Genomic DNA, 26483 nt, shown 5'->3' with positions numbered 1-26483 from the left:
TATTTATTTCAGATAAAGCTATGAGCTGACTAGCAAATCAACTTGGAGAAAAAATGTTTTGCTTATTTCACCTGCGTAAACAGTTGATATACAAAATTAGCTTATCTGTACTTTCCGCTTGGATCGAAATTTTTGGATGGTTCCAAATTGTTAATATTTCGGCATAAAGGAAATTTCTGCCTTGGGAAGGTAAAGAGCAGTAACTTCAAATCCTTCTTTCTTTTTTTTTTAGTCTTTTATTGTACAAGCTTGCTCATTTGGTTTCAGCGGAAAAAAAAGCACGAAAAAAAAAAACGTCTGATGGGGTTGCTTCCTTCAGTCGAAAGTACTACTTTTAATCACTGAAATTGAAAAAATAAGGAGAGAAAACATGGACCCAGAAAATTCTTTCATTTTCCCGACAGTTATTTTTTAGTTAATTTTTTTAAATGTCCGATTTTGAAAATAAGGCGAGGTCTTTATTACGTCATAAATGACTTACTTTGGCGCATCTGTTTTCTGCGATTCCACGTTATGATAATGAAGAAGCGAATTTAATATTGCGCTCTACGCTTCCGATCAACCCTATCGTTGCTAACACATGCGCGTAAAGATGCGAATTAAATATTGTGGTCTGTGAATGGCAACACTGAATGGCATTTCATAATTTGTTATGTCATCGTCAGAAGTGTAAGCAATGAAAGCGCACCGATCAAAGTAATTTTTTTTAAATATTAAACTCAGTCAAATTATTTTAAAAATGCTCAGATCCTATGTTTTTAAGCATGCTCTTTCATAAAAAAATACTTTTAAAATTTTGGAAACGACCCCATTTCAAAATTCTTCCTTCGTCAGTATGGAATCGTAAACGCGTTTCCTCAAACATCTCTAGAACTCATTTCTGCAGATACTGCCGTTTACCTGCTCACGGCATATGAGTTTCGCCAACTCAAAATCCACTCAGATTATGTCGAAGTTTCAGGAACCCATTTTTAATGCGTATTCCCGATTTTTACTTATTTGAATATTAGCGAAATATTAATAAGGGTGAGCACTCCTTGACCTTCGAATTTTCTGAAATTTGATATCTTCAATGGTGGTAACAGTAAAAAGCCATCAAGCAATAAAAAGTTCATGCATTCTTCAGAAGCAAAGGGATGTTAGTGGACATTTTTTCACGTTTTGAGCAAAAGGCTTTTAAAGATGACATCCTAGGTAGGCTTTCATTGATTTTTTTTCTCCAAATCAATCTGTATAGCAGCAACTATCAGGGCTACTAGTACCATCTCTTGCCCCAAGACGGAGAGGATTATGTGTACTGGTTATCTTCAAATTTTTCATTTTGCCACTTGCATCCCTTTGCTTCTCACTGCCTTATATGTCTTTTCAACCATATCACCCATGAACCGTGTGTGTATCATTTATGAAAGCTTGACTTACATCAAATTTTTAAATTCTCTAAAGTTCTACGGTCATAATATTCAGGAAGTTATTATCGAAAATTTTCGACCAATTTCCGAGTTTATTCCTGTAAGTATAACAGTAACTCTAAGTACAACTGTATGATTTTCATAATTGGACTTGCTAAAAAAAAAAAAAAAAAAAAAAGACCTGAAGGAAGGTTCAAGTGATCTGAAGAAAAATCAAATAACTTTCCGAAATATTCTTCAATTGTTCAAATCGATGTAAAACGTTTTTAAAGATATTTAAGACTTTTTAGGATCGTATACGAAATTAATTAATGTTTCAAATAATGACTTCTAAAAATTTCTTTCAGGGAAAGTCAATGTCCTGACGTACTGAATAATTTTAGCAGTTTTAAAGTTATTAAAATGTTGTCTTATCATGTTTAAATGTTACAACATGCATAACATTGAGTGTAATTATATTGATATTGGTTTCACAGTTTTTGACAAACAATCACATTTTTAATCGAAACAACAAAAATTACTTAATGTCGAAGATTGTCTTCTTTACTAATAATAAAGCTGAATGTCCCTCTGTCTGTCAGGATCTCTGTATGTCAGGATCTCTGTGACGCGCATAGTGCCTAGACCGTTCGGCCGATTTTCATGAAATTTGGCACAAAAATAGTTTGTACCATGGGGGTGTGCACCTCGAAACGATTTTTCGAAACTTCGATGTGGTTCTTTTTCCAATCCAATTTTAAGAACAAAAATATCGTAAGATGGACGAGTAAATTACGAAATTATCATAACATGGAACCGTAACATGGGCACAAGCCAATTGGCGAGAAAATTCACCATACATTATTTGTAAATATACAGGTGAATCAAAAGACGTTTTGATTTTCTATTACGGGAAAAGCCGTGCGGGTACTACACTAGCATATATTTAAAACATTTAGTAACGATACGTATCTCTCGTTAATATATGATCTATGTTTAGGTAAAACAATCAGAGCCCTGATTCAATGCAGCTCGTTACTCAATATATACCGCATAAAAGATATAACATTTCGCAGCCTAATGCATTTTTGAAAGAAAAAAGAAGCAACATTACACATGTTCATCCGATGCCTTATGTCTCGAGCTATGATAGCTTGCAAAACTAAAGTTATCCAGAAGAACATAAATCTCTTGAGGTCGTGTTTTCCATCCGTTTTCTTGAGGTTAATCTTCCATCGACTTCCATTAATTGACTTTTAAATGCTTCTCGATACGAAGCAAATTCTGTAAGTATCAAGTGAGCAGAAAAGGAATCTTCCTGCCCATAGGAAATCAATTGCTTAGAGTTGCGTGATTGAAGTTCTTATATTAAAGAAGTTCGGGAAAGTTGGTCTCGTTTAAGTAAAAGCGCATTATGGGATAGCTTACGTCATGGCTGATAGTTTTAGACAGTGCATGAACAATGATTTATGGCATTATTAAAGTTTCCCACTAAAAAAGCATGCGTTGATGTGGTAAAAGTTTTGTAAATGTGAAAATCATTGACGTTTTTTCACGTTTAAAAGTATTAAAAATAATTTAAAATCATATGTAGTTCTTAAGTCTTGAAACTATATGATATAGAAATTATGAAATATATTTTATGAAGAAGCTATAAGGAAAACTTTATTAGCGCAATCATGAATTGCTAGTTAATTGCCCTCATTTGATTAAAGTTGACGCCCCGGGTCACTTTTGGGTCACAAACCTTTGTGAGCCACACTGTCCACCGGAGGTGCCCACAAGGGGGGGGGGGGGATAGTTGCTCCAACTAAACTGGGGTGGGGGGGGTTATTGATTTATTTAAATTGATTTATTGATTTATTTTTAATTTAAATTATTTATTCTACTTTATTTCAGTTTATTCTGTTTATATTTTATTTTATATCAGTTGATTCTGCTTGTAGTTTATTTCCTTTATTTATTTATTTTCTGTGTGTGTATGTGTGTATGTCATTTGCATAGCACAGAACTTTTCTAATACAATGTGAATAATAACAATACTTATAAATAAATATATAAATAAAATAGAAAAGAGGGCTGAAAATAAAAAGTAAAAGGGGGAAGAGGAGATTTATTTTGGGGGAGGGATTTGCGCCATTGAACTTGGGGGGGGGGATGGGCACCCCTGCTGTCCATTAGCCACCTCGTCCATGTCACCGGAATCGTCTTTACTTATACCCAGGGGTGCTCATCCTCCCCCTCCCAAGTTCAAAGGCACAAATTGCTCCCCCAAAATAAATCTCCATTCCCCCCTTTTATTTTTTAAGTTTCAGCTCCCTTTTTTATTTTATTTATTTTTTTAAATAGTTTTATTGTTTTTTAAATATATTTTATTTATTTATTTATTTCTAATTATTGTTATTATTGATATTGTATTAGAAAAGTTCTGTGCTACGCTAATGACATACACACACGTACAAACTAAATAAATAAAGGAAATGAAATACAAGCAGAATAAACTGAAATGAAATAGAATAAATTTGAATTAAAAATAAATCAATAAATCAACTTAAATAAATCAATAAAAAAATTTAAAAATCCCCCCAAAATTTAAATGGCGCAACTTGCGCCATAACCCCCCCCCTGTGGGCACCCCTGATTTATAACTGACCCACTCGACTTTACACATTAATTTTTTGACAAAAACAGCAATTAGCATACAATATCTAGCATTCGTTAGAATTTCGGAGTTCCATTGGGTTTTTTTTTTTTTTTTTTTTCTTTTTTGCAATTGTGATTGCAATAGAAGCCATTTGTTGAAACAACAAATCTAGTGCGTAGGATCCTATCGCAATTTTTGACTGACAAAAACATAATTCGAATTCAAGGTGTTAAAATTTAAATTAACGCCCGTGGTTGGATTATTAGGTATGGATGCTTGATTTTGAAATTATTATATTCCTTTTAATTTAACATGAATTTGTTTAAAACCTTGAACTATACTGTACTGTACAAAAATTTAAAGAAAATATCCCAATTTAAACACGTAATTTTTAAATAAAAATGTGTAACTATTTATTCTTTTAGATTGTGTAACCTTTCTTAATTTAATAAACAATTTTTATTTCATTTAAAAGTCTTATTTGCTGTTTTGAAGAACATTTTTGAATTTTATTTTCTGGTAATCTAAATGTGGTATCTGTTCATAAGGGAACAATGTAATCGAATTAGGTTGAAACATCCATCAAATCATACGTAAAATAATCCGCCACACGTAAACCTTATTTTTAAGGTGGAAAGTAAACAAGTTGCCGAGCCAATCGAGGTACCAAAAATGGAAAAGTACCAAATTTCGTTATAGGGATTGCTTATACAGCTGTTTTTGTTTTCTACTTACAGTGAATACATTTTCATTGATAGTAAAAAATGTCTTAAGAAGACAACAAAATAAAGCTTTTTTTTTTCAAAACAACAAAATGTTCTGTATTAAACGTTGCCACTCTACTTAGTTGATTAAAAATAACAGTTTGAACCTGGACGATCCTTTCTTAGGAGCACTAAGTGTATTTTGCATTTACACCGAGTATAAAGAGCTGGAAAATGTTTTTCTTAAAATAAAATGAAAATAATTTTTTTTTTTGTCAAATTTAATTGAATAACTACAGTAGTTTAAAAAAAATTGAAAAACTTAACATAAATAAATAAATAAAATATATAAATACAGCTTTAAAAAATGGAACCAAAGTCTAAATTTTATTTAACCTTAAAATTTCTTTTTATCTTCAATCCAACTGATATTAATAGATAAAAAGCAGTGGACGGACGCTTTTAAACAAAACTGAATATATTTAGAATTCACATCGAGCAAAAATGTCTATAAAAATGACTTAATAATTATTTTGAAATAAAATTAAAATATAAAATAAATTATTCACCTACAATAATTGGCTGATACAAGTTGTTGCAACTGAATGACGAATTCTGAGCAAGAGTGAACATATTTTACCTTCACACTAAGCAAAAACAGCTAAAAACAAATAACAAAAACAATTTCTAAAAAATAAAATTAAAATGATCTGTTTTTTTTTCTAGTGTTAACAGACAATAACAGTTAAAATTGAACAACGCAATATGAGCAGAACCGAATGTCTTTTGCATTTACATACAGCAAAAAGCTGGAAAAATATTTAAATAAAGCGGTCTTTTTAACCTACTTCAAAAAAGGAGGGTTGAGCATTCTTTTACGGCTCTTTATGTATGTTATCTGGTTATTCCAAAACGCCTGGACCGATTTGAAAAAAAATGTTTAAAATAAAATCAAAATTTAATTTTTTTTTACCGTTACCAAATAATTGATAATAATAGTTGAAACTGAATGACGTAATCTGAGCCGATCTGAACAAGTTTTCCATGGACTTCGGGCAAAATTAATTAGAAAAATAACTAAATGAAGCTTCAAAAAATATAATACAATCAAAATGCAAAATATTAATTTTTATCTTCATAAATTAACTGATAATAATGGTAAAAACCTAATGACCCATTCTAAGCAGCACTGAATACATTTTAAATGTACACCGGGCAAAACGAACGAGAAAAATAACTAAATTAAACTTTTTCAAAACAAAAACGAAATATATTTATTTACCACCGTTAATAATGAACTGATGATAAGAGTTACAACTTAATGACGCATTCAGAGCAGCCCTAAACATATTTTGCTTTTGCACCGAGCAAAAAAAGCTTGAAGAATAGCTGAATCAAGATTTTTTAATTTTTTTAAACTTATATCAAAACTGAAAAATTTGTTTACTGAATATTAATTAACTGATAGTAATCCCTGAAACTGAATAATGCATTCTGATTTACATTAATCACACTTCGTACATATATACACTACTGGCCATTAAAATTGCTACACCAAGAAGGAATTGTCAGAATGAAACAAAATTTTGCACACGTGATGGCAACATAGACACTAGAAAACGATTACAAAATGAAAGCAAAATCATCATTTATTACTGGAAAAATCCCACATGAATGGAGGTTTAAATACCCTGTTACGCCACCTCTAGCGTGAATGTAAGAGTCGATACATTCGATCATTGAGGCACAGCAGTTTCGTACGATGCCATGCGTCTTCTCGTACCACAGTTGCTTTAAACGCGCCACTAATTCGATCAAACTTACAAGCTGCCCAATTTAGCGTCCCAAGTGATCCCAGATATTTTCTATTTGTAACAAATCAGTGCATCGCGCAGACCAGAGTAAGTGATAATGTGGAAGAGGAAGCCTCTTGACACTCTTGCTGTGTGTGACCGAGCCTTGTCGTGTTAAAAATGGCTCCTGGGAGCCTCGTCCTGAGTGCCAACATATGCGTATGAGTTTGATCGAATGAGTGGCATTTTAACGGCAACTGTGTTACGAGATTAAGTAGGATATCGTAGGAGACTGCTATGCCTCAATGCTCGATTGTATCGCTTCGAACATCGTACATTCACGCTAGAGGTGGCTTAACAGGGTACTTAAACCTCCATTCATTTGAGATTTTTCCAACAATAAATAATCAATTTGCTTTCATTTTGTAATCACTTTCTAATGTCAATTTTGCTATCACGTGTGCAAAATTTAGCTTAATTCTGGCAATTTCTTCTTGGTGTAGCAATTTTAATGGCCAGCAGTGTATATATATGGAGCAAAAAGAGCTAAGAAGCAGTTAAATGAATTGTTATTTTGGCAAACTAAAATACTAGTTTGTTATTACTGTTTTTTTTTTTTTTTTGCCATTAACTGACAGTATTAGTTGAAACTTAGTGACACATTTTCATCAAATCTGAACAGTTTTTACAGTAACATGGGGAAAAAATAGCGTCAAATGCATTCCTTCTTGATTTTAAATTTCGAAAATGTACGTTTGATCCACATTTTCATGTTTACCTACATCAGAAGTTTCTAAAAATCCTGTAATTTCTCCCATTTGAATTCAAACAAGGAAAAATTGCTAAACAGAAAATAAGATCGAAACGATTTTTTTTCAACATGTGCAGAGGCTACGGAACCAACAGGTTGAAACATTCGAAACTCCATGATTCCCTCATTCTTTTCTTTCACCTCGTTTATATGCAGTGAGGAACATTTTAAAGCACCCGGGAACTTGCAAAACTGGACTCGTAAAACCCAGCCCTCTTCGTTTCTCTATATCTTTATTGGGCAATTTTTTATCCCTTCAAGTTCTGATATCCAGTTTTCTTGGTAACTTATTTTTTCATTTCTCCCGAAAGATGCATCATTGCTTCGTATACTGGACAAAAATGGTACATTTTAGATGCGCTATGCCGGTGATTTGTTTTTATTGTTGCAGTGTTTTTATGCATGCGGACATTAAACTCTTTGACGTGCAAACACTTCGTCAGCATTACTTGGAGAAGATGCAAAACGCGTTCTTTTATCAGTGACCAGAAAAGTAGGAGAATTGTGAAAATCGTCTGCTCTAAGGAAACGAATTTAATTTTGTGCTTTGGAAAAATTTTATCGTAAATATTACCAATAGAGTTATGTTTCCGTGTTTTTAGGTTCAACTGTAAGTTTCCCCTAAATTTTAGAAGCAATATTTCAATTTAAAAACTCTGAACAAGTTTAAAACTTGTAACATCGATTTTATGTTACTCACTACAATTGGCAATATCGGCATTATGTTACACCCTGAACTAAGGCTAATTTTTCCATTTCAATAAAATTCTGATATCCAGTTTTCTAAGTTTTTTTTTTTTTCCATTTCTCCCGAAAGATGCATCATTTTTTCGTATACTCGACAAAAATGGTACTTTTTAGTTGCGCTATGCCGTTGATTTGTTTTTATGCATGCGGACATTAAACTCTTTGGCGTTAAAATACTTTGTCTACATTACTTGGATGCAAAACGCGTTCTTTTATCAGTGACAAGAAAAATAGGAGAAATATAGAAATCGTTTGCACTAAAGGAAAGGCAATTAAATTTTTGCTTCGGAAAATTTCAATCGTAAATATTATTAATAAAGGTATGTTCGCGTTTCTAGGTTCAACTGTAAGTTTGATATATATTTTAGAGCCAATATCTCAATTTGAAAACTTCGCACAAGTTTAAAATTTGTAGCTTCGATTTTATATTACTCCCTACAATTTGAAATATCGGCATTATGTTTCACCCTAAACTAGAACATATTTTTTCCATTTTTATAAATTCCTGATATCCTGTTGTCTCAGTAACTTTTTTTATTTCATTTCTCTGGAAAGATGCATCATTGTTTCGTTTTCTGGACAAAAATGGTACTTTTTAGATTCGCTATGTCGGTAATTTGTTTTTATTGTTTCAGTATTTTTATGCATGCGGGCATTAAGCTCTTTGACGTGCAAATGTTTTGACTGCATTACTTGGAGAGGATGCGAAACATGTTCTTTTATCTGTGACTAGATAACTAGGAGAGATGGAAAATTGACCAATGTAGAATACAGAGAGGCCTATACTTTTCGTTGTTTATAACTGACGTTCAAAGTATATTCTACGCTTTAAATTTACATAAAGTTGTTTATTTTGTAGCATACATTTAGTCTTCGTAGCTGTTAATTATTTTCACTAAAAAAATTGATAAACAGATAAAAAATGTTGTACTTTTTTTAATGATATCAAAATTCCAAAAGTGAATTGCTTTAATAGCGCAGCAAACTTAGGTCTCAGGTGTACATTTTTTATTCCCAAAGCTTACAGCAATAGCTTTATGTTTTCTGTTCAATAAAAAAAATGTTGTTTTAAATATTTAAAATATACATGAAATAATTTATCTATTTTTAATGCCTCAAGTTAAAACGTACTTTTTACTTTCATTTATTCAGTTTTTAAAGGGTTTTTTTGAAGAAAGGCTTTGACCCCAAAATAAAAAGCCTATTTCTTTTCTTTTTTTAAATTCTTGGCTTTCTATTTAAAAAAATAGAAGACATTGCTTAGACAAAAAACAGAAACTTTTAGCTGCTGATTTTTTTATAATCAATGTTGTGACTAAAACTTGAGTTAAGTGTTGCAATGTTAAGTTTCTAACTTAAATGTTATACTTGAATAACATTTATCAATCTTTTTTACATATTAATTATGCAGCATGCTGTAAAAAAGCACCAACCTAGATTCAAAAACTAATTTAAAGCATTTTTTGATTTTGTCTTTTTTACAGATGCGAAGCCCTCCACATCGCCTATTACCGGTGAGTTTTGCAAAAACCACACTTGCCCCTCCCTCTCCAAACTTTTGTTTCTTACACATTTTGCACCAGGAGCGTGTTTAAATGTCTTACATATTTATTTAATTTGACAATAAACATTAAAGTAATGTTTAACTGTTCTTGTTTTAAACTAACTGTTTTTCTAAGTAAATTTATTCAATTAAAATTTATTTCTCTATTAATTTATGAGCAATAAAAAAGATAGTAATAAGTTTGAAAACACTATATAGCAGATATTCGTCCAACTTGAATTGGACGAATCTAAGATTTTTTTCAAGACTTTATCCCAGATAACAGTTTATTTCAATAAAAATTTTTGCAAATGCAAGATGAAACCATTATCAACGACTGCTCTTTTATGGAAAAAAATATTACTCTTAAAATAATATTTACATTTTAAGTACTTTTATAATGCTTGCATTACCTTGGAAAAAAATATTTAGAATTATAATACATGTAACAATTTCAGAAATATTGTTTGCTTTATTTTTTTATATGTATGAGGAGGAATGAGTGCAGTCATTTTAATCATCCTTTTATTTTTCAAAATGAAGATTAAATTTATCATATTGGCAACCTTTTTGTTGATGGAAAAAAAGAAAAAAAACAATGTTTTTTTAAGGAAAAAAAACCAAACAAACTTGATTTAGTTATTGTATAACTTGGAGATCGTATTTTAATCTCCTGTTATCACTTTTATTTTATTTTTATTTTTATTTATTTTTATTTTTGTTATTTATTTATTTATTATTATTTTTTTGCCAAAGTTAACTTATGTTAAAAAAAGAAAATTTAGAGCTTAAATACTCTCCTGGTGCTAAACAATCCCTCACACTATCTGTTTCCCTGGAATTGCTTGCCGTTCTTAAATTTTATATTTGATGTTAAACTAACTCAATGGTGGTGGTGATGGTGGTGGGTTTTCAATTATAAGCATGCCAAATACAATTATTAAAGCATTAATTTAATACAGTCTATCACTCCCTATTTTTTTAAGTAAATGTATTGTTTTATAATGCACTATTTTAGTATAATTAAATAGTTACCCTTTTTGTAACCATTATTTATTTTCGTTATTAAGTCAAAAGTATGTCATATGTCTTTTATGTGTTTTTTGCTAAGAAACTAAAACGACTTAAGCGTTAAAAGGAGAACTATTTTTTTTTCGAAGTTCCCCTTGATAATCTTTGAAATATTCCTTCAGAATTTCTCTTACTTGCTCCTAACTATGTCAATTTTCCTTTTGAAAACAATTTGCACATTTTTAATATGAAAGTTTATTTTATAGTATGCTCTAGTATGTATGTTAATTATCATAAACATTTTAATGGTTTGATTATGCTTCCTTCTTTCCAATGTTTGAACTTTTTTCTGTCAAATCTTCGAATTTTCTTTGTCAAGAAACCTCTGATAATTAGTATTTATAATAGGAATTGCTCATATAGTAGTTATTTTATATTTATTTTGACATTTGAGGCAGTGAGAAGCAAAGGGATGCAAGTGAACTATTTTAAGTTTTGAGTAAAACGCATTTAAAGATCAGATCCTAGGTAGGCTTTCATTGAGATTTTTTTCTAAATCATGCTGTACAGCAGCACCTACCTGGGCTACTAGTACCATCTCTTGCTCCAAGACTGAGGAGAGGTTCACCTACCACTTGAACAGGTTATCTCCAAATTTTTAATTTTGCCACTTGCATCCCTTTGCTTCTCACTACCTCATTTATACTTTGCGGTAGTGTACTTTTTATGTAATCAACAAGCCAAAGTTTTAAGCATTAAGTTGTTCATTTCAAACCTCAGTCTGTCTTCAGACCGGTGGAAAAAGGGGTTGTTTATGATATTGCTCCCAGTTTAAAGGCAGCTTTTAAGAGTAATATATTTAAATGCCTGTATGAACGTATGCATGTACATGTATGAAGGGTAAGCATGCTTGCATGAATGTTTGTCGGTTTGCACGTATGTATGTTTGTATGTATGTACGGCATGCACGCTTGCATGTATGTTTGTCTGTTTGAACGTACGTATGTATGTTTGTATGCATGTACGGCATGTAGGCTTGCATGTATGTTTGTCTGTTTGAACGTAAGTATGTATGTATGGAATGCATGCTTGCATGTATGTATGTGTGTGTGTGGGTATTGTGTGTTCATATATATTTTCATGTCTCGGAATTTATTTAGATTTTGATACAAAACATATTTTGAGTTACATTACGATAAAGATGTATTTATTAACTTTCAAACTAAAACTTTAATAAAAATTAGTATAAGGAAGTGTAGCAAAACCAGTAAAAAAATCTTCAATTTACAAAACATTAATCCCTGAAATTTAGAAAACTGTTGTATTTCTGAATTTTCTACCTGGCATTATATGTACAAGTGTACCTGGAGACTAAAATTTACATCCCATTCACTCCCCAAGATGCATGTTTTTCCACTATTGCATTATAAGATAATAATGTGAGACATCCTCGCTGAATATTACAAATTCCCTTGGGGTTTTCAAATCATAACAGCGTTGCAGTTTGATTCTCTATATTTCATTACGATTATAGTTCTTGAGGAGTCTCAAAATTGTGATCATTAGGCAAGCTTTAGAGTTCCATTTGGCAAATTAAGAATGCCTACCCTCAAAAAACGTAAGTTCAGGGCACCCCTGTAGAAAAGAACCGAACGATATTTTATCATCATCATCATCATCTTCTTCATGGATTAGGCTTTCAGCCTGTTCCGGCTTCCTGGTCTGTCCACCGCTTTATAGGTCGACCGCGGTCTCGCTTTCCTTTGGGTTGATAGTAGTAGACGGCTCTTGGTAGTTTTCCACTAGGCATTCTTCGTATATGGTCTCTCTACTTGATACGATAATCAGTAATTTTTCCGTTAAGGCTGTAGATCTGTAATTCTTTTCGTAAATCTTCGCTTCTTATTTTGTCTAGGATGGTGCAATGTTTGACCACTCCGGAGAAAATTATACTGTATTTACTATACATATAATTATATATAATTATACGATATTCCATGAGACAGTGCAATACTATCCAAAGCCTTGACCAACCCTTCAACCACTTCTCTAAAACAAAACAAAAATATTAAACTTACATGAAAAGCAACGTCATGCATCAACCTCTTAAATGAACTGTTTTGCTCATTAAGAAACTTCTGCAGCAAAGAAGAAGCGTTTTAAAAACAAAAACATAAACTGTATAAATTCAGATATCTCGTCGCAGCTCTCCCATTGTTTACAAATCTATTTCGGGCAATTTCAACAATGGTTCGAAATTTGTTTTGCTGACGCCTTCACCGCGTGAGGTAATTATGACTGCAAACCATGTTGTTAACTCAATCGAACGCGTTTGATGGATTGTTCCTAACGAGGAACACAGTTGCAGTTAAGTTGGCATTGATGGATGATATCTTTGTGGCGCCTCGGGTGACGAACCTTATACACTGGAGCGTCGTAGGAAATGCATACATTGGGAGGTGATGCATGTGTATTGATCATATACATATGTAGTTCTCTATTGTATTCCAAGGCGCCAAAGTGCGGATGTCGCTGAAATCTCTGTCATTTGGGATGGCCTATGAATTGCTTTCATGTATTAACTCAACAATATAATCTCTATTAAAGATGACATATCAATCTATACACAATACACTTATGTTCGGTGTGGGATGAAAAGGAGGTCTGACTAGGTAAAGAAACTCTTAGCCAAGAAAAGTAAATGAATCTTCACAGAAATTTTGGAAATAAGGCAAATAGTGTGGTACCGTCACATCGAAAAGCAAGTTCTGTGTAATATTTTACTCTCACGTGCACGATGTAGTGTTAAAAAAAAACGGTGTAGTTGGAAACTTAAATTTTTGGCATGTGCGTGCATTATGGTTCACTAAAAAAAAGTAATAATGAAAAAAAACATTTAAAAAGACTAGGTAAATACTTAATTAAATTCAACTTGTTTAAAATGAACTCATCAAATGCTCAAGTTGTTTATCAAGAGGTGGTCCACAAATGTCAAACTTTAGGAAATGAAGATATTTGTGAAATTGTAACACACCATGATGAGAGGAACAAGAAAAGTTACGACGCACATATTGGTAAAAATAAAAGCAAGTGTTATGATAACATGTTTGCGTAACTTAGTGTAGAATGCGACAAGGAGGGAGGAGGGAGTAAGGAGAAGTGTGACAAAAGGGGGAGGGGCCTTTTGATTGACTTCCTTTTTGGGCAGTCTTCAAGGAATACTGTAAATGTATATTGATTTCTAAACAGTTAACCATGTCCTAATGCATCTGCTTTCGGAGACTGGACAGTTTAGTAAAGCTGGAAAAAATCTATTACTGATTTAAATGGAATTTTGCGGTTCGTTTTACGATTGTTTTAAGGTTTTTAATTGCAAATGTTCAACGTAAAATGCGAGAAACTTTCTTCCAATTTGTAAATAGGAGCATACCTTAAATAAGGGGTTCGGTATTACAAAGATATATGCAAGGTTATTTGAAAAGCATAGCTAACACAAAAGTATGGAAATTATATGGCACTATATAGCATCTACATTAGGCATCATAACTTAAGGATTTTGTTTTCTCCTGGGATTTTTTCTATTTTCATTTTATGATTTATATTGTTTGCATGCTTATTTTTTTTATTTTGTTTTGTTACTGTAACTTATCATCTTATTGCTTTATGTTTTAAGCATTATTTTCATTTCATTTATTATTACCCTTAGTTCCTAGCACAAGCACTTCTACTAGTCGAACAACAGAGCAAATTGTCACATGTCCACCGTGCCCTGTAAAGTGTGTATGTCCAAATGGTCCTGGATATATTGATAATGAAGTGGACGACATTGGTTAGTTTCCATGGCAATCAAGTTTCAGTAACTCATGTTAAATATTTTTATTTTATGTTTTATTTATGTTTTTTAATATAAAAAAAGCAAGGGCATAGAAAAACAAGAGCAGAATTTAAGAACATCAATTTAATATGTTTAAATGCACCTATCCAACTTATTTCTTGACGAAAAGATACGTATTTTCACATCTGTTCAATTTTCGGAAAGTGATGTGGTCGGAAAACACAAAAATATATAAATGCGGTTTTAATCGTTTTCTTCTCTGCATTAGTTCCGAATAAGTTCCTTTTCGTACTTTATTGATAATGCTCCACCTTTTTATGTCACATTTTTTCCTCTATCCCGTTCCGTTTTAAAGATAGTATTTTTAACTCCGCATATTTCTACTAGGTGGCACCGTGAGTCATTTTATTCAGCAGTGCCTGTCAACTTCACTACATCTAGACACCACTTTTATGAATAAAGCAGCAGCAGTTCCGAAGTTAGTGGGTAGTAAGTAACTTAAGTGGGCACACCGCACACACACACTCACACACACACACACACACACACACACACACATATATATATATATATATATATATATATATATATATATATATATATATATGATGTTCCGTTTTAACCTGCAAGACCTTTATTTTCGCAACCATTAGTCCTAGATGTATGCTTCCAATTGCAAAAATGTTCAAAATCAAATGCAGAGTTAAGGTATTGAAAGTTTGATGGGAAAAAAATGAGGCAAAACATACAAAATTTAACTTTTTATACGGGCCCCAGGTCCCCTAACTAATATTTAGAAAAATAACCTCCATTGAAAACTATTACTGACACAAAAAAAATTGACATTTGTTCGACCAAATCTCAAGGAGATATTCCAGTTTTAAGGAATGTCTGGTTGTCGAAGTAAATAACATAAGTATTTATATTTTTCAAAGCTGTTTCAAAATAAATGCAAATGTTATTCCATGATACGCAAAAGCACACTACAAAGCCTCGAACAATTTGAAAAATCACATTATATGCACACACATAATTTTAAACCCTTGTTAACCACTATATTTCCCCTAAAAAGGCGTTCTTGATGGCGAGTGTAAAGTGGTGTAAATCACAAAACGCTGCGTTTCATAGCTCGGTGAACATTGGTCGTACTAATGTGAAACTTTTTCTGTTGGAATGTTTTTTTGCATGGAGAAAATTTTCCTAAATACAAGTAAGGGAACCTGGGACCCGTATGAAAAGTTAAATTTTGTATTTTTTGACTCATTTTCATTTTTCCTTCAAGCTTGCAATATCTTAACGCTGCATCTGATCTGATTATGAACATATTTGCAAGTGTGTGTGTGTGTATATATATATATATATATATATATATATATATATATATATATATATATATATATATATATATATATATATATATATATATATATATATATACATACACACAACAGAATTTAATTCATAGCAGATAAATTTCATCTATTAGATCTTTGTCGCCTGAAAGCCTGCCATTCTTTAACGTAAGCCAGACTGTAAGAAAAGTAATTCTAAAAGATTTATAAAAAAAAATCTAAGCATTTTTCAAGATTAATATTCAAGCTGAAAACTTAGGAAAATTAGAGAAGCATTCTGCAAGTTCTGCTCCAAAAGTTTCTTTATAAAAAGAAGCTTGACCTAAAAAAATCTTACTTTCTCGACAAGATAGTAGCGCAAGTGCTGCAGGTGTTGGGATTTTTTTTTCTTCGATTCATCGATTATTCGCCCAGCTGGATTATCGATTTTTTCCCTATTCTCGTTCAACTCTACATCAAAAACTAATCTGCGAACATTTATCGGGAAGTCTTTGCGAGAAAAATGGCTTCCTCTCAAAAATTTCGATAGTCTTTTTATAAACATTTAAGAAAGTCTTATGAGTGTTAGACTTGAAATGTTTTAATGATAGTGAACTTTATTTCCTGGAATTACGATTGTTTTACTGCGTTTCTACTTAAAGGATTAAATGAGGCAGTGAGAAGCAAAAGGAGGCAAGTGGCAAAATTAAAAATTTGGAGATAACCAGTACACATGGTAGGTGAACCTCTCCTCTGTCTTGGGGGGAAAAAAGTAATAGTAGCCCTGGTAGGTGCTGCTGTACAGCATGATTTAGGAAAAAAAATTTCAATGAAAGCCTACCTAGGATCTGATCTTTAAACGCGTTTTACTCGAAACTAAAAATACTCCACTTGCAATCCCTTTGCTTCTCACTGCCTCAAATATCTTCTACTTTTATCTAGCTTACTATTTTTGTGTAAAGTTTCTGGTTGGCAATAGCAAGTAGAAGAACATTTATAAGTTGCAACTCTTTTTTTTTACTAGTCGCCACTGCTTTTGTAAAGCACAAAAAGGAACGAAGCATCAAATTAGCATTTAAATTGCTACTAAAATATAATGCTTATCATTTTAAATAAGAAATAAAATAAAAATTAACACTTTGACTGCAAAGTCAAAATTGCATAAATTCACCACGAGGCAACCGTTAGGACACGGACTGTCGTACCTAATAGTCAGTGCCCCAACGGGAGCATCACTGGGAATCACGTTTGCTAGCCATGGTAGGCAAAGTGTAATGGCATTTATGTTAATTAACAGCACAGAATAGTTTGGCAAATATGGCAACTGGGTAGAGAGTGATACCAAATTTTCTAATCCCCACCTTTAATTTAGTCGCTTATCTTTGCTTTACACCTACACTCTGGTTATAAAATTGAACTTCACACTTCTCTGGTCTTAGTAGTCAACAGTCCAAATGGGAGAGCAAGGAATTTCACACTACTTCGTTTATCACAGTTCAATACGCATCTGTTTACTCGTATATGCTTTCGACCCAAGGACGGATCCAGAATTTTTTCAAGGGAGGGGCAATTGATATTTAATACTTACTTTTTACAATGTATATTGATTTAAAAATTTTGATAAAAAATATTTTGGACTTAAATTCACAAACAACTCCGGGATAGGGTACCAAACCCAACCCCCCCTTCCTCCAACAACCACGAAACCCCGGTTTCTGAACTTCAATTTCGAAAAATTACCAGTGGAGAGTCCCTCAAGGGAGGGGCGATTGCCTCCATCGCCCCTCCCTTGTATCCGTTCCTTGCTTCATCCCGACTATGACTCAGTCTGTGGATGTCAAACTGGGCTTTCGGTATATGCTTGTAGTTTTGCCTTAACGTCGGCGACAACGTAATAACTTAACTTACAACTTAATAACCTAAAGCTCTCTTTTATATTTGAAGAGTTGAACTGCACCGTTGTTTGCGGACGGTTGTTGGTGCGCCAAATTCATTTAGCAAAGTTTGAAAGGTGATCTCAGCGTGCAATTGAGAGGACATCTGCCTTCAGCTCGATTAGTGAGTTTTGCAGTCGGATGAGCTTATAATAAAGAGAAACTGCAGTCTGTTGATATCAGAACTGAGTTGCCGGTATATGCTCGTAGTTTTGCCTTAGCCTTGAGTTGAGGGCATTAACCTACAGCTTAGTGCACCTCTATTTATTCTTCCCGTCATTGTTCACTTTCCTATAATCGCTTTTTATACACATCTGACACATGTGTAAATTTTCAGGAGGTTTCGCATACAAAATTCAGACAGTAGCCGCTACTTTTATATCGCTTTGGTTGTCTTTATGTTTTGATTTGGAGCTTAACACTGAAAGTGTTTATTTTGATGTATCAGAAACTAAATCTGAAGGCGATTTCTAGTAATATTTAGCTCTGACGGAGAAATGAAAACGAAATTATTTGACATCTAAAGTTTTATTTGTGGAAGTTCTTTTGGAAAATTTTTATCTACTTAGCTCCGTCTTATGTTTCATGAAACTACTGAAGCATAAGGCTTTAGAAACTATCTATACATCTGTAAGTTTTCCATACAACGAAACCCAGATGGTAAAAGGGTTTAAAACATAAATTTGTGTTATTCCTCTGTGAATCTGCAATCAAATACGATCTTCTCAATATTCATATGCATTTTAGGTTGGCATTGATCCTTACGGTTCAATATCTAAAAGGACATTAGACGCTTTAAGTCATGTGTTAAACTACATAATTTGAAACCTAAGGATGCGTTGCTTACTCATATCCTATGTTTGTAAGACAAATATTTACGTTATTCTGTTATTGGCTAGTTTGTTTCTAAAGGGGCTGTGTAACGGTTTCTCAGATTATGAATGAAGTTTATTTCTGACGTCAATACCAAGAGAGACTACTTGCAGGTTATATTTCTCGCGCTTTGGATGTTTTTTTTTTTTTTTTTTTAATGTAAAATAGGAGAAAAAAATGCATGATTCAAACATCAGAAATTAAATGCTCTCTTTTTCATTTAATTTTTTCACTTAACACAATCAACATTAAGCAGTTAAAACCAGGGTATTGATTTGAAGCCAGAGATGTGTTTTATTGTGAGGGAGTCGGTGTCTGGAGCCAAAGATTTAAAGTGTCAAGATTCGATCATTTTCTTCCTAAGTCTGAGAGTCCGCCAGTGCAGCGGAGTCGGAGTAGGAGTCATATTGATTTTTAGGCAAAGAAATCGGAGTCGAAGGATCTAAAATTCTCGTGATCGGAGTCGATCATTTTTCATCCGACTCAGCAGTCCTAACTAAAAAATCCGGAAAAAAATTGTATTTAATTTTGGAAAGGATGACATATATGAACACAGAAAGTTACATATTAGTAATATTGGGAACTTTATCAAGTAATGAATTTTCATGCATGAAAAATATATGTTCTTTAGAACCTATTCTTAGAGTTCGAAAGTTTATAAAAATAGTGCAGTACTTCATGTCATTAAAACTAACGACAAAAATAAAGTTCGGAACTTAAGCTTAGAATACCGACACCGTTTTTAAAATTAATTTAGAATTAACAACCTCTTGCTCTTTATTTTAAATGGTGTTTTAATAAAAATTCTAATTAAGTTGGTGATGAAAGCAATGTAAAAGAAATTTATGCCTGCAAAAAAACGCCCCATAATCGGATTCCAAAATGGCCTCTTCGATTCAATTTGTTGGGACTACGGTCCCAGAAGCGTCTTTATTTCTTAAGTACGCGCTTTCATTAATTATCGGAAATGGATTTGCTACTCGAAAAAATTCAACAAATGGCCTTCAGTTAAATGCTATTCTCTCAGAAGAGTGCCTCAATTGCTTTTATTAATGTCTTTTTGGATGATAAAATTTCGGAGGCCATAATTGCTAAAAATATTTAAAATAAAAAATGGTTTCAACAAATATTGAGTGAATGATGAGATTAGCGAATTTCTGTGGAATCTTCTACGTTTCAAAGTTTAAAAACGTAATGAATGTGATAAAATTGATTACTAAGATTAAATTTTTAATTGAAATTTGCTTTTTAAAATGTGTCGTATTGCTGAGATTGAAAATGATAAGTTGTATCTAAATGTCTGAATATACTTTCAAAATAATGTAAATCCATCTAGAAATTGTTCAATGGACGTGAGCATTGATTTGAAAAAATATTAAAATTGTACAGTTGGAAAATAAACTTAAAAAACTGTGAACAAGTACAACAGTCATTGTTGTCTTTAAATGCGAATGCAAGCTACTGTTGATTAATCTTCAAAGCGTTGTCTTTGCAGTATTGAAAAATTTGAAGCTTGAAATATAAGCAATCCACTCTATTCCATGTAATAAGATAAGTGTGCATCACAATTGAGTAGCATAGAGTATTAAACTGTCCTCTAAAATGCTTCTTCGTCTGAGTCATACCTAATCCATGATTTCATTTATCCTCATAACCTCCAGTACAATTTAGGTCTCTTCAGCAGATCCTCTATGTTTAAGTCGTCACAAGTAAGAATATGATGTTGTGTGGCCTCGCTGTTGTCTCAGTTGGTACAAGTTGGAAAAGTTTTAATGCAGACAGAGAATCTGAAGGTTTTAGTTTCTAACCGGAATTCTTTTCATCGGTTTGAGGATCTTAAAATTTTCAGGTTACACCAAATGTTTCCTAATTTGTACCAAGTGGGACGACAGCGAGGCCACAGCTAAACATCTTTTGACAAGAAATGCTTCTAAAGAGGAGTGTTCTGCATTTGCAAAATCTTTTTAATTTGAACGGAGCTAAGACGATTAAAGTGATACAGAATTGCTAGATCACGTGTTAAAGATTTTTTTTTTATCTTCGAGCAATCAACTGTGGCAGAAAAGAACTGCTTACTCCGATAGCCCTTTGCCCAGAGATTGATTCTTCAGATCTGGTTTGTGTAACTTATTTTTGTGATACAGATTCCACTTGCATTTTTTTGTTAGGAAAGGACCTGGAAACGGCTAGTAGGCATTTCGATGAGATTTTGACAACGTGTCACAATAAGTGTTGTTCACACTCTTCATTTGCTAAGTATTAACAGCAACACTTAAATTAGTACATTACCCATCCTTTTTTTTTTTTTTTTTTGAGTCATATGCATTACCAATGATGTGCTGTACTATTATTTTCAGATCAGTTTTAAGCATCTTTGTTTATAATTTAACCTTATCTAAAATATTTTTTCTCTATATTCATTTGGAAAGTTTTTCAGTTCTACTTAAACTTTACGAAATCCTAAATACCGTCAGAATTAAAATGTAAAATATTTCGTGTTTTTACAATATTTGTCGTTTTTATTGAGTTTAACTCCCTTCAGCTGGGGTAACTTGATTGATTGAACATTGACTCTATATTATGACGCATAATGGTTTATGTTCGAATAGACCATAATTCCAAGACAAAGCATAAAATCCAAGAAAAAAAGTGTAAATATATGCGTAAAAATATCAAACCTGTGAAAATGGAATCATCATTAGACAATACTGACTATTAAAAAAAAAGGAAGAAATTTAACACCAATGGCCTTTTACACAAAAACTAAAACCCAAGGAAGAGCAGAGCGTGAAATGTTTGTTGCCTATCTAGCAAAATTTTAAAACTGGATTGAGCAGATTTGAATATTAAACTCCTCACTTCGTATACTTATCACTTCACCTTTAGTCCTTAGACGCACTGCAAGTTAAGCAATGTCAAGTTGATGACTGAATAAACTAAAAGTTCTTCGCCCAGATACTATGCAAAGTTAACGAATGTGAGCTTGTCATTTGGTGATAAAGCCAATCACTTATGCATTACATTTCAACTAATTGCCTTTTGATGAATCCAGTAATCTTAATTAGAGAAGATTTCCATTCATTACTTAGAATTAGAATTTAGCTTAACTAAAGACTAAGTTAATGATTCGAATAAACCCTTGATAAGAACTGATAAACTTAATTATGCACGGAATGTTGGCAAAGAACATCAATCAAAAGGCGTTGATTTATTTGTCTTTGAAATCGAAATCATCGCTTTTCGACAGCGATATATTTGCTACTCGGACAAATTAGTGGATTAATGACATTTAAACTGGCAGCGTAATTTAAAAACGATGTACCGCTGAAAAACAAAAGCAACCCGTATACACGTTTTAATGCATGGAAGTTCGTTTCATAAAAAACGATGTCAAAATTACATTTCCAATGAAAGTAATGTCATTTGAGCGCTTTTTTTTTCCAATTAATGTTTAGTCGTCTGATGTATTTTCCGAAATTCGTTAACGCTGTTCTTTTGACATGAATTCGATTCCGCGAAAAGTTCTTTAGAGTGAATACCTACGCTTGGATTTAGAGATTTGTGAGGGCATTTATAGAAAAAGTAAATGATAAATAATTACTTGTATAATGTTTTTGTGCTGTCGACTGCGAACAGATATCTAGGCATTCCATGAGTTTCAATCATAAATGAATAACTGAATAAAATGGCGTGGGGGCCTATCAAACACTTTCCCTTACACCGTTTAATCCGCAATGTAATGATGAATAAACAACGTTGTGAAATAAAAAAACAAAATGTGTATGGATAGTTATATGTTCTTTTAAACGAAGAAACAATCCCATAGAAAATTCAATTAATAAAAATAATGAGGATTAAATTTGAAAATATCGATAGCTTGCACAGCACAGCAGCTTATCCGATCTGAGGCAGTGAGAAGCAAAGGGATGTAAGTGAACATTTTCAAGTTTTGAGTAAAACGCGTTTAAAGATAACGTCCTAGGTAGACATTTATTGATTTTTTTTATAAAACATTTTGTAAAGCAGCACCTACTAGGGCTACTAGTACTATCCCTTGTACTAGGGCTACTAGTACTATCCCTTGTCCTAAGACAGAGGAGAGGTTCACCTCCCTTTTTTACTGGTTATCTCCAAATTTTTCATTTTGCCACTTACATCCCTTTGCTTCTCATTGCTTCATATGTGGTCAGGAGAAAGGGTTGTTATTTCCTTGACTTAGTTATTGCTTCAAGCTGCGTTAGTAGAACTCCAAATTTTACCTACAAATGCGAAATTCTTTGTCTTGAATTATTGTACAACGTGCATTAAGTCGAACATGTTTTTATTGTGTCCCGAAAAATTATCTATCATAGAGTTAGCTGGTTTAGCAGTCAAAGCTCTAAGCCTTCGATATGGTAAAAGTTTTTTTTTTTTTTTTTTTTTTTTCATCCTTGAATTTATTTGCTTCTCGAATTATTTTCTTAAATATAAATTTAAAAAACATTAACAAAAGAGGGAAATTAATATTTATTCTTAATAAATATGTGCTTAAAGCATTGGATACTTTTGAGGATATTTACAATTTATTCAATGATAAGTTATTTTTGATTCTTACATTCTTGCTGTATTTGTATTGCAGCTGTTCAAAGCAACAGAATATCAGCGTTTCAATTACGCAATTGTGTTCAATAAAATGTAGGATTTATATAGTATGTCTTGACTGATTTATTAACGCCGTTAATTTTATTGTTTCTTGTTCCCTGTTATTTATGTGATTCTTGTTTCATCCATATAGGACGTCCGCTAAATAAAGATACAAGTCCACAGAGATCTCCTCAGCTAAGTCGCCATGACAACCACCTTGGCAGCAGACCAATACCCCAAGAAGATCCTGATATTAGACCAAACAGTATGTTAATAGTTTTGTCTGCAAATTATTCTTTAGAGGTATTTTTTAATTGTGGTGTTATTATGTGCTTAATAACTCGGAGCTTTTTATAACATTAATTAAATAAATAGTTATTAAAAAGTGCATTGAAGATACTAAAGAGTTTTTCAAAAATAAAAAACAAAGGGTAGTAATAAAACCGGTTCGAAAACCTAAATTTAAAAAAAGTACAGCATTATATCTTAGATTTGTTTACGTAACAAAATTTAGTTGATACGTGTTGTAGTTATTTTAGTTAGGATTTTCGAGTTCATCTGTTTCAAAAATGAATTTTCGAAAAAGTTTAACGATCAGGTTGAACTACGGTTGGATTTAACCAAGACGAATCAAACCATTTGGTGCACTTTAAAAGAAACAAATTCAGCTTGAGTATTAATTATCTACCGAGCTTTTTGCATTTTTAGGTCTGATTTGAAAAGTCTTTGTAATAAAATGCCCATTAAGGACCCTTTTTTTAATTTAAATTACCTGTTAGTACTTATACTTCAACAGTTGGATAGTTAAATTTCGGTTCATAAGATAAATAAATTAAATAAGATTTCGGGGAGAAGGGATAAGGGTAATTAGTTATGCACAAAAACGGTACAGTGCTTGAACAAGTTTGCGAGTCCTTGCTGTAGAAGATGTAGGAGTGGAAACTCGAATGTTTCATTAATTTTGTGAATGTTTCCTCAAAAAATATATGACGTTCAAAGCATTAAAAAGTTGATATTTAGTCGATAGTATGTCAATTTAGCTCTTTTTTTGTGAAATAAACATTAATTGACAGATATTATTAAATTTTAAACGTACAGCAAAACCTGTAAAGTTGAACACCCTTGTAAGTTGACCATTCTTGTAAGTTGACCACCTGCCTAAGTTTACCGCTCTTTTCAGGCACAGAATTATATCTGTATCATATAATTCAACCTCTATAAGTTGTCCACCTGTTCAAGTTGACCTCTAAAGTAATGCACCACAAGTGGTCAACTTACACAGGTTTCACTGTACTAAGTTCTTGATCTAATGATTTGGCATTTTCTTTATATAGTAAGTCCTGATTCACCAGATGCTGCTCGTGACTATCATCTCATCTACACAGCTGAGACCCTAGCCATTGCTGTTACTTCAAGCATAGTATCTTCACTGGTTGTTGGCTTCATTAGTGGATACATATTTAGCCGCCGGTGTCGTACAGAAGAAATGGAAAGTCCTTACTTGGATGAAGGTCCCTACGGTGAGACGCAGCCAAATGCTAGGATAGATCCTAGGAACCTAGACACCTTTCTGCCGGTTTCTGTCAACAACAAACCAATAAATTTGGTTCTCAACGTGCCGCCTAAAACGGGTAAGACAGCAAATAGCTCGGCAGACAACAAACCACTTCAGAAAGCTAAGAAGATATATTTATAGTTATTTTTTGGCCTTCAGTTTAAGAAAGAATAAACAGACGCACACGATATTTGAGAAGATAAGTTTCGCGCGTGTGTGTGAGTGTGGCAGTCCTTTGTTTTCAATGAAGTGAATTGCCTTTCAAGTCGAGTGTTGACTTGTCAGACTTGCCAACAGATCGATTGAGTTCGTTTCTTTTCAAAGACATGGCTTTTATGAGTGACGAAAAAAATCTTGTTGTAATTTTTTGAAGCGACAGCACTGTGTTATTTTTTTTCCTCCATGGTTATAGCATTCGATGTTTCTAAAGTTTCCTGAGAAGATAACTAGAATAAATGTTTTTGCAGTTAATCTTTCCATTTTTTACTACAACTTGAGGCAGTGAAATTTCGACTATAAGCGCACGTAAGAGAAAGGACTTGCTTTACTAATTATAAACTATTTTGCGATACCAGCGCAAGCTACGGATATTTTAAAATACTATTTTCTGGTTTTTCATACACCAACTTAAACGCTTCTTCCGTACCACTATGTTCCAAAGATTTTCTAACATTTCAAAAATGTTTCCCAGTAACACGAACCTGAAACGAAAAACTTTGTGGTTTCAGAGAATACAGTACGAATGCCATTTTGCTGAACTCACACTGATATTGTACTTTGAACTTTTATATCAAGGATTAAAGACGGGATCTTTCCTTTTAACATACATGCATTAAGAAAGCAAGTAAGCTTCTTCAAAGTCAGCATTTTGCCGTGTTTATTAGCTGAAACTAAGTCTTGTATACAAGTGATTGTGTGTTATTGTTTCGGCATATGAACTGCATTTTAACAATGCCCAAGTCAGCGCCAGAAACTGTACATTACTTCAACTACTTCAATGTAGCTGGCATCGGCAGATCGATGTCGAGTTACATCCATCACTGGCAATGGTTGCCATCAACTATGCAGTATGTCATTTTGTACAGAAGTGTTCAAATGTGCGTGCTTCTTTCGGCGCATTTCAATGTGTCACGAAAATATTCATTATAAAATGCTTATGACATGGAACAGAATTGGTCATAAGATTGTACGTGCATGGAAAGTTAATTAAAAAAAAAAAAAACCCTTTCTCTCTGATATTGTAGGTAAATGAAACTTATTTATTCTACGTTATTCAAAAACATTAAATTTTAGTTGAATTTAATTCATAATGCCTCAGAAATAGGCTTGATGCCGATATGGGAACCATTTATATCAAGTTCAATTTTTTGCAGATTCGTTTTCTTAGATTTAATAAAATTGCTAAAAAAGTAATGTTATTAAAATAAGGTTTAGCACATAAATAGAAAAATTCCTATTTTTTATTAAAACCACACAAAAAATTATTTAACATATTCCATTTCATTCACATTTTAAAGTAAATAATTTTGATATATGTCTTCTTACAGACTTTACACAAATCACGTTTGTGTAAAGTCTATAAATAGACTTTTTAAATAAAATATGAGTTATTATTGTTGGTGAACAAGAGAGGAAAAATCAACATTCACACTCCATCCAAGCATTCAACCTATTTTAATTTCTTTAAATCG

The 26483-nt window shown here is 32.6% G+C and overlaps 1 protein-coding gene across 1 annotated transcript in view; it reads left to right on the top strand.

Moving 5' to 3' along the window:
* Window positions 1-26072, top strand: part of LOC129225151 (semaphorin-1A-like) — a 694730-nt gene extending 668658 nt beyond the window's left edge. The window contains exons 18-20 of the mRNA XM_054859712.1: window positions 14348-14470; window positions 23389-23502; window positions 24572-26072. Of these exons, the coding sequence (XP_054715687.1) occupies window positions 14348-14470; window positions 23389-23502; window positions 24572-24933 (599 nt within the window). The 3' untranslated portion in view covers window positions 24934-26072. The remainder of the gene's footprint in view (window positions 1-14347; window positions 14471-23388; window positions 23503-24571) is intronic.
* Window positions 26073-26483: the final 411 nt, after the last annotated feature.

Source organism: Uloborus diversus, chromosome 6, assembly GCF_026930045.1.
Source record: "Uloborus diversus isolate 005 chromosome 6, Udiv.v.3.1, whole genome shotgun sequence".
NCBI lineage: Eukaryota > Metazoa > Arthropoda > Arachnida > Araneae > Uloboridae > Uloborus > Uloborus diversus.
The sequence above is the reverse complement of the archived record's forward strand: the minus strand, read 5'-3'. Positions and strand labels throughout refer to the sequence as shown.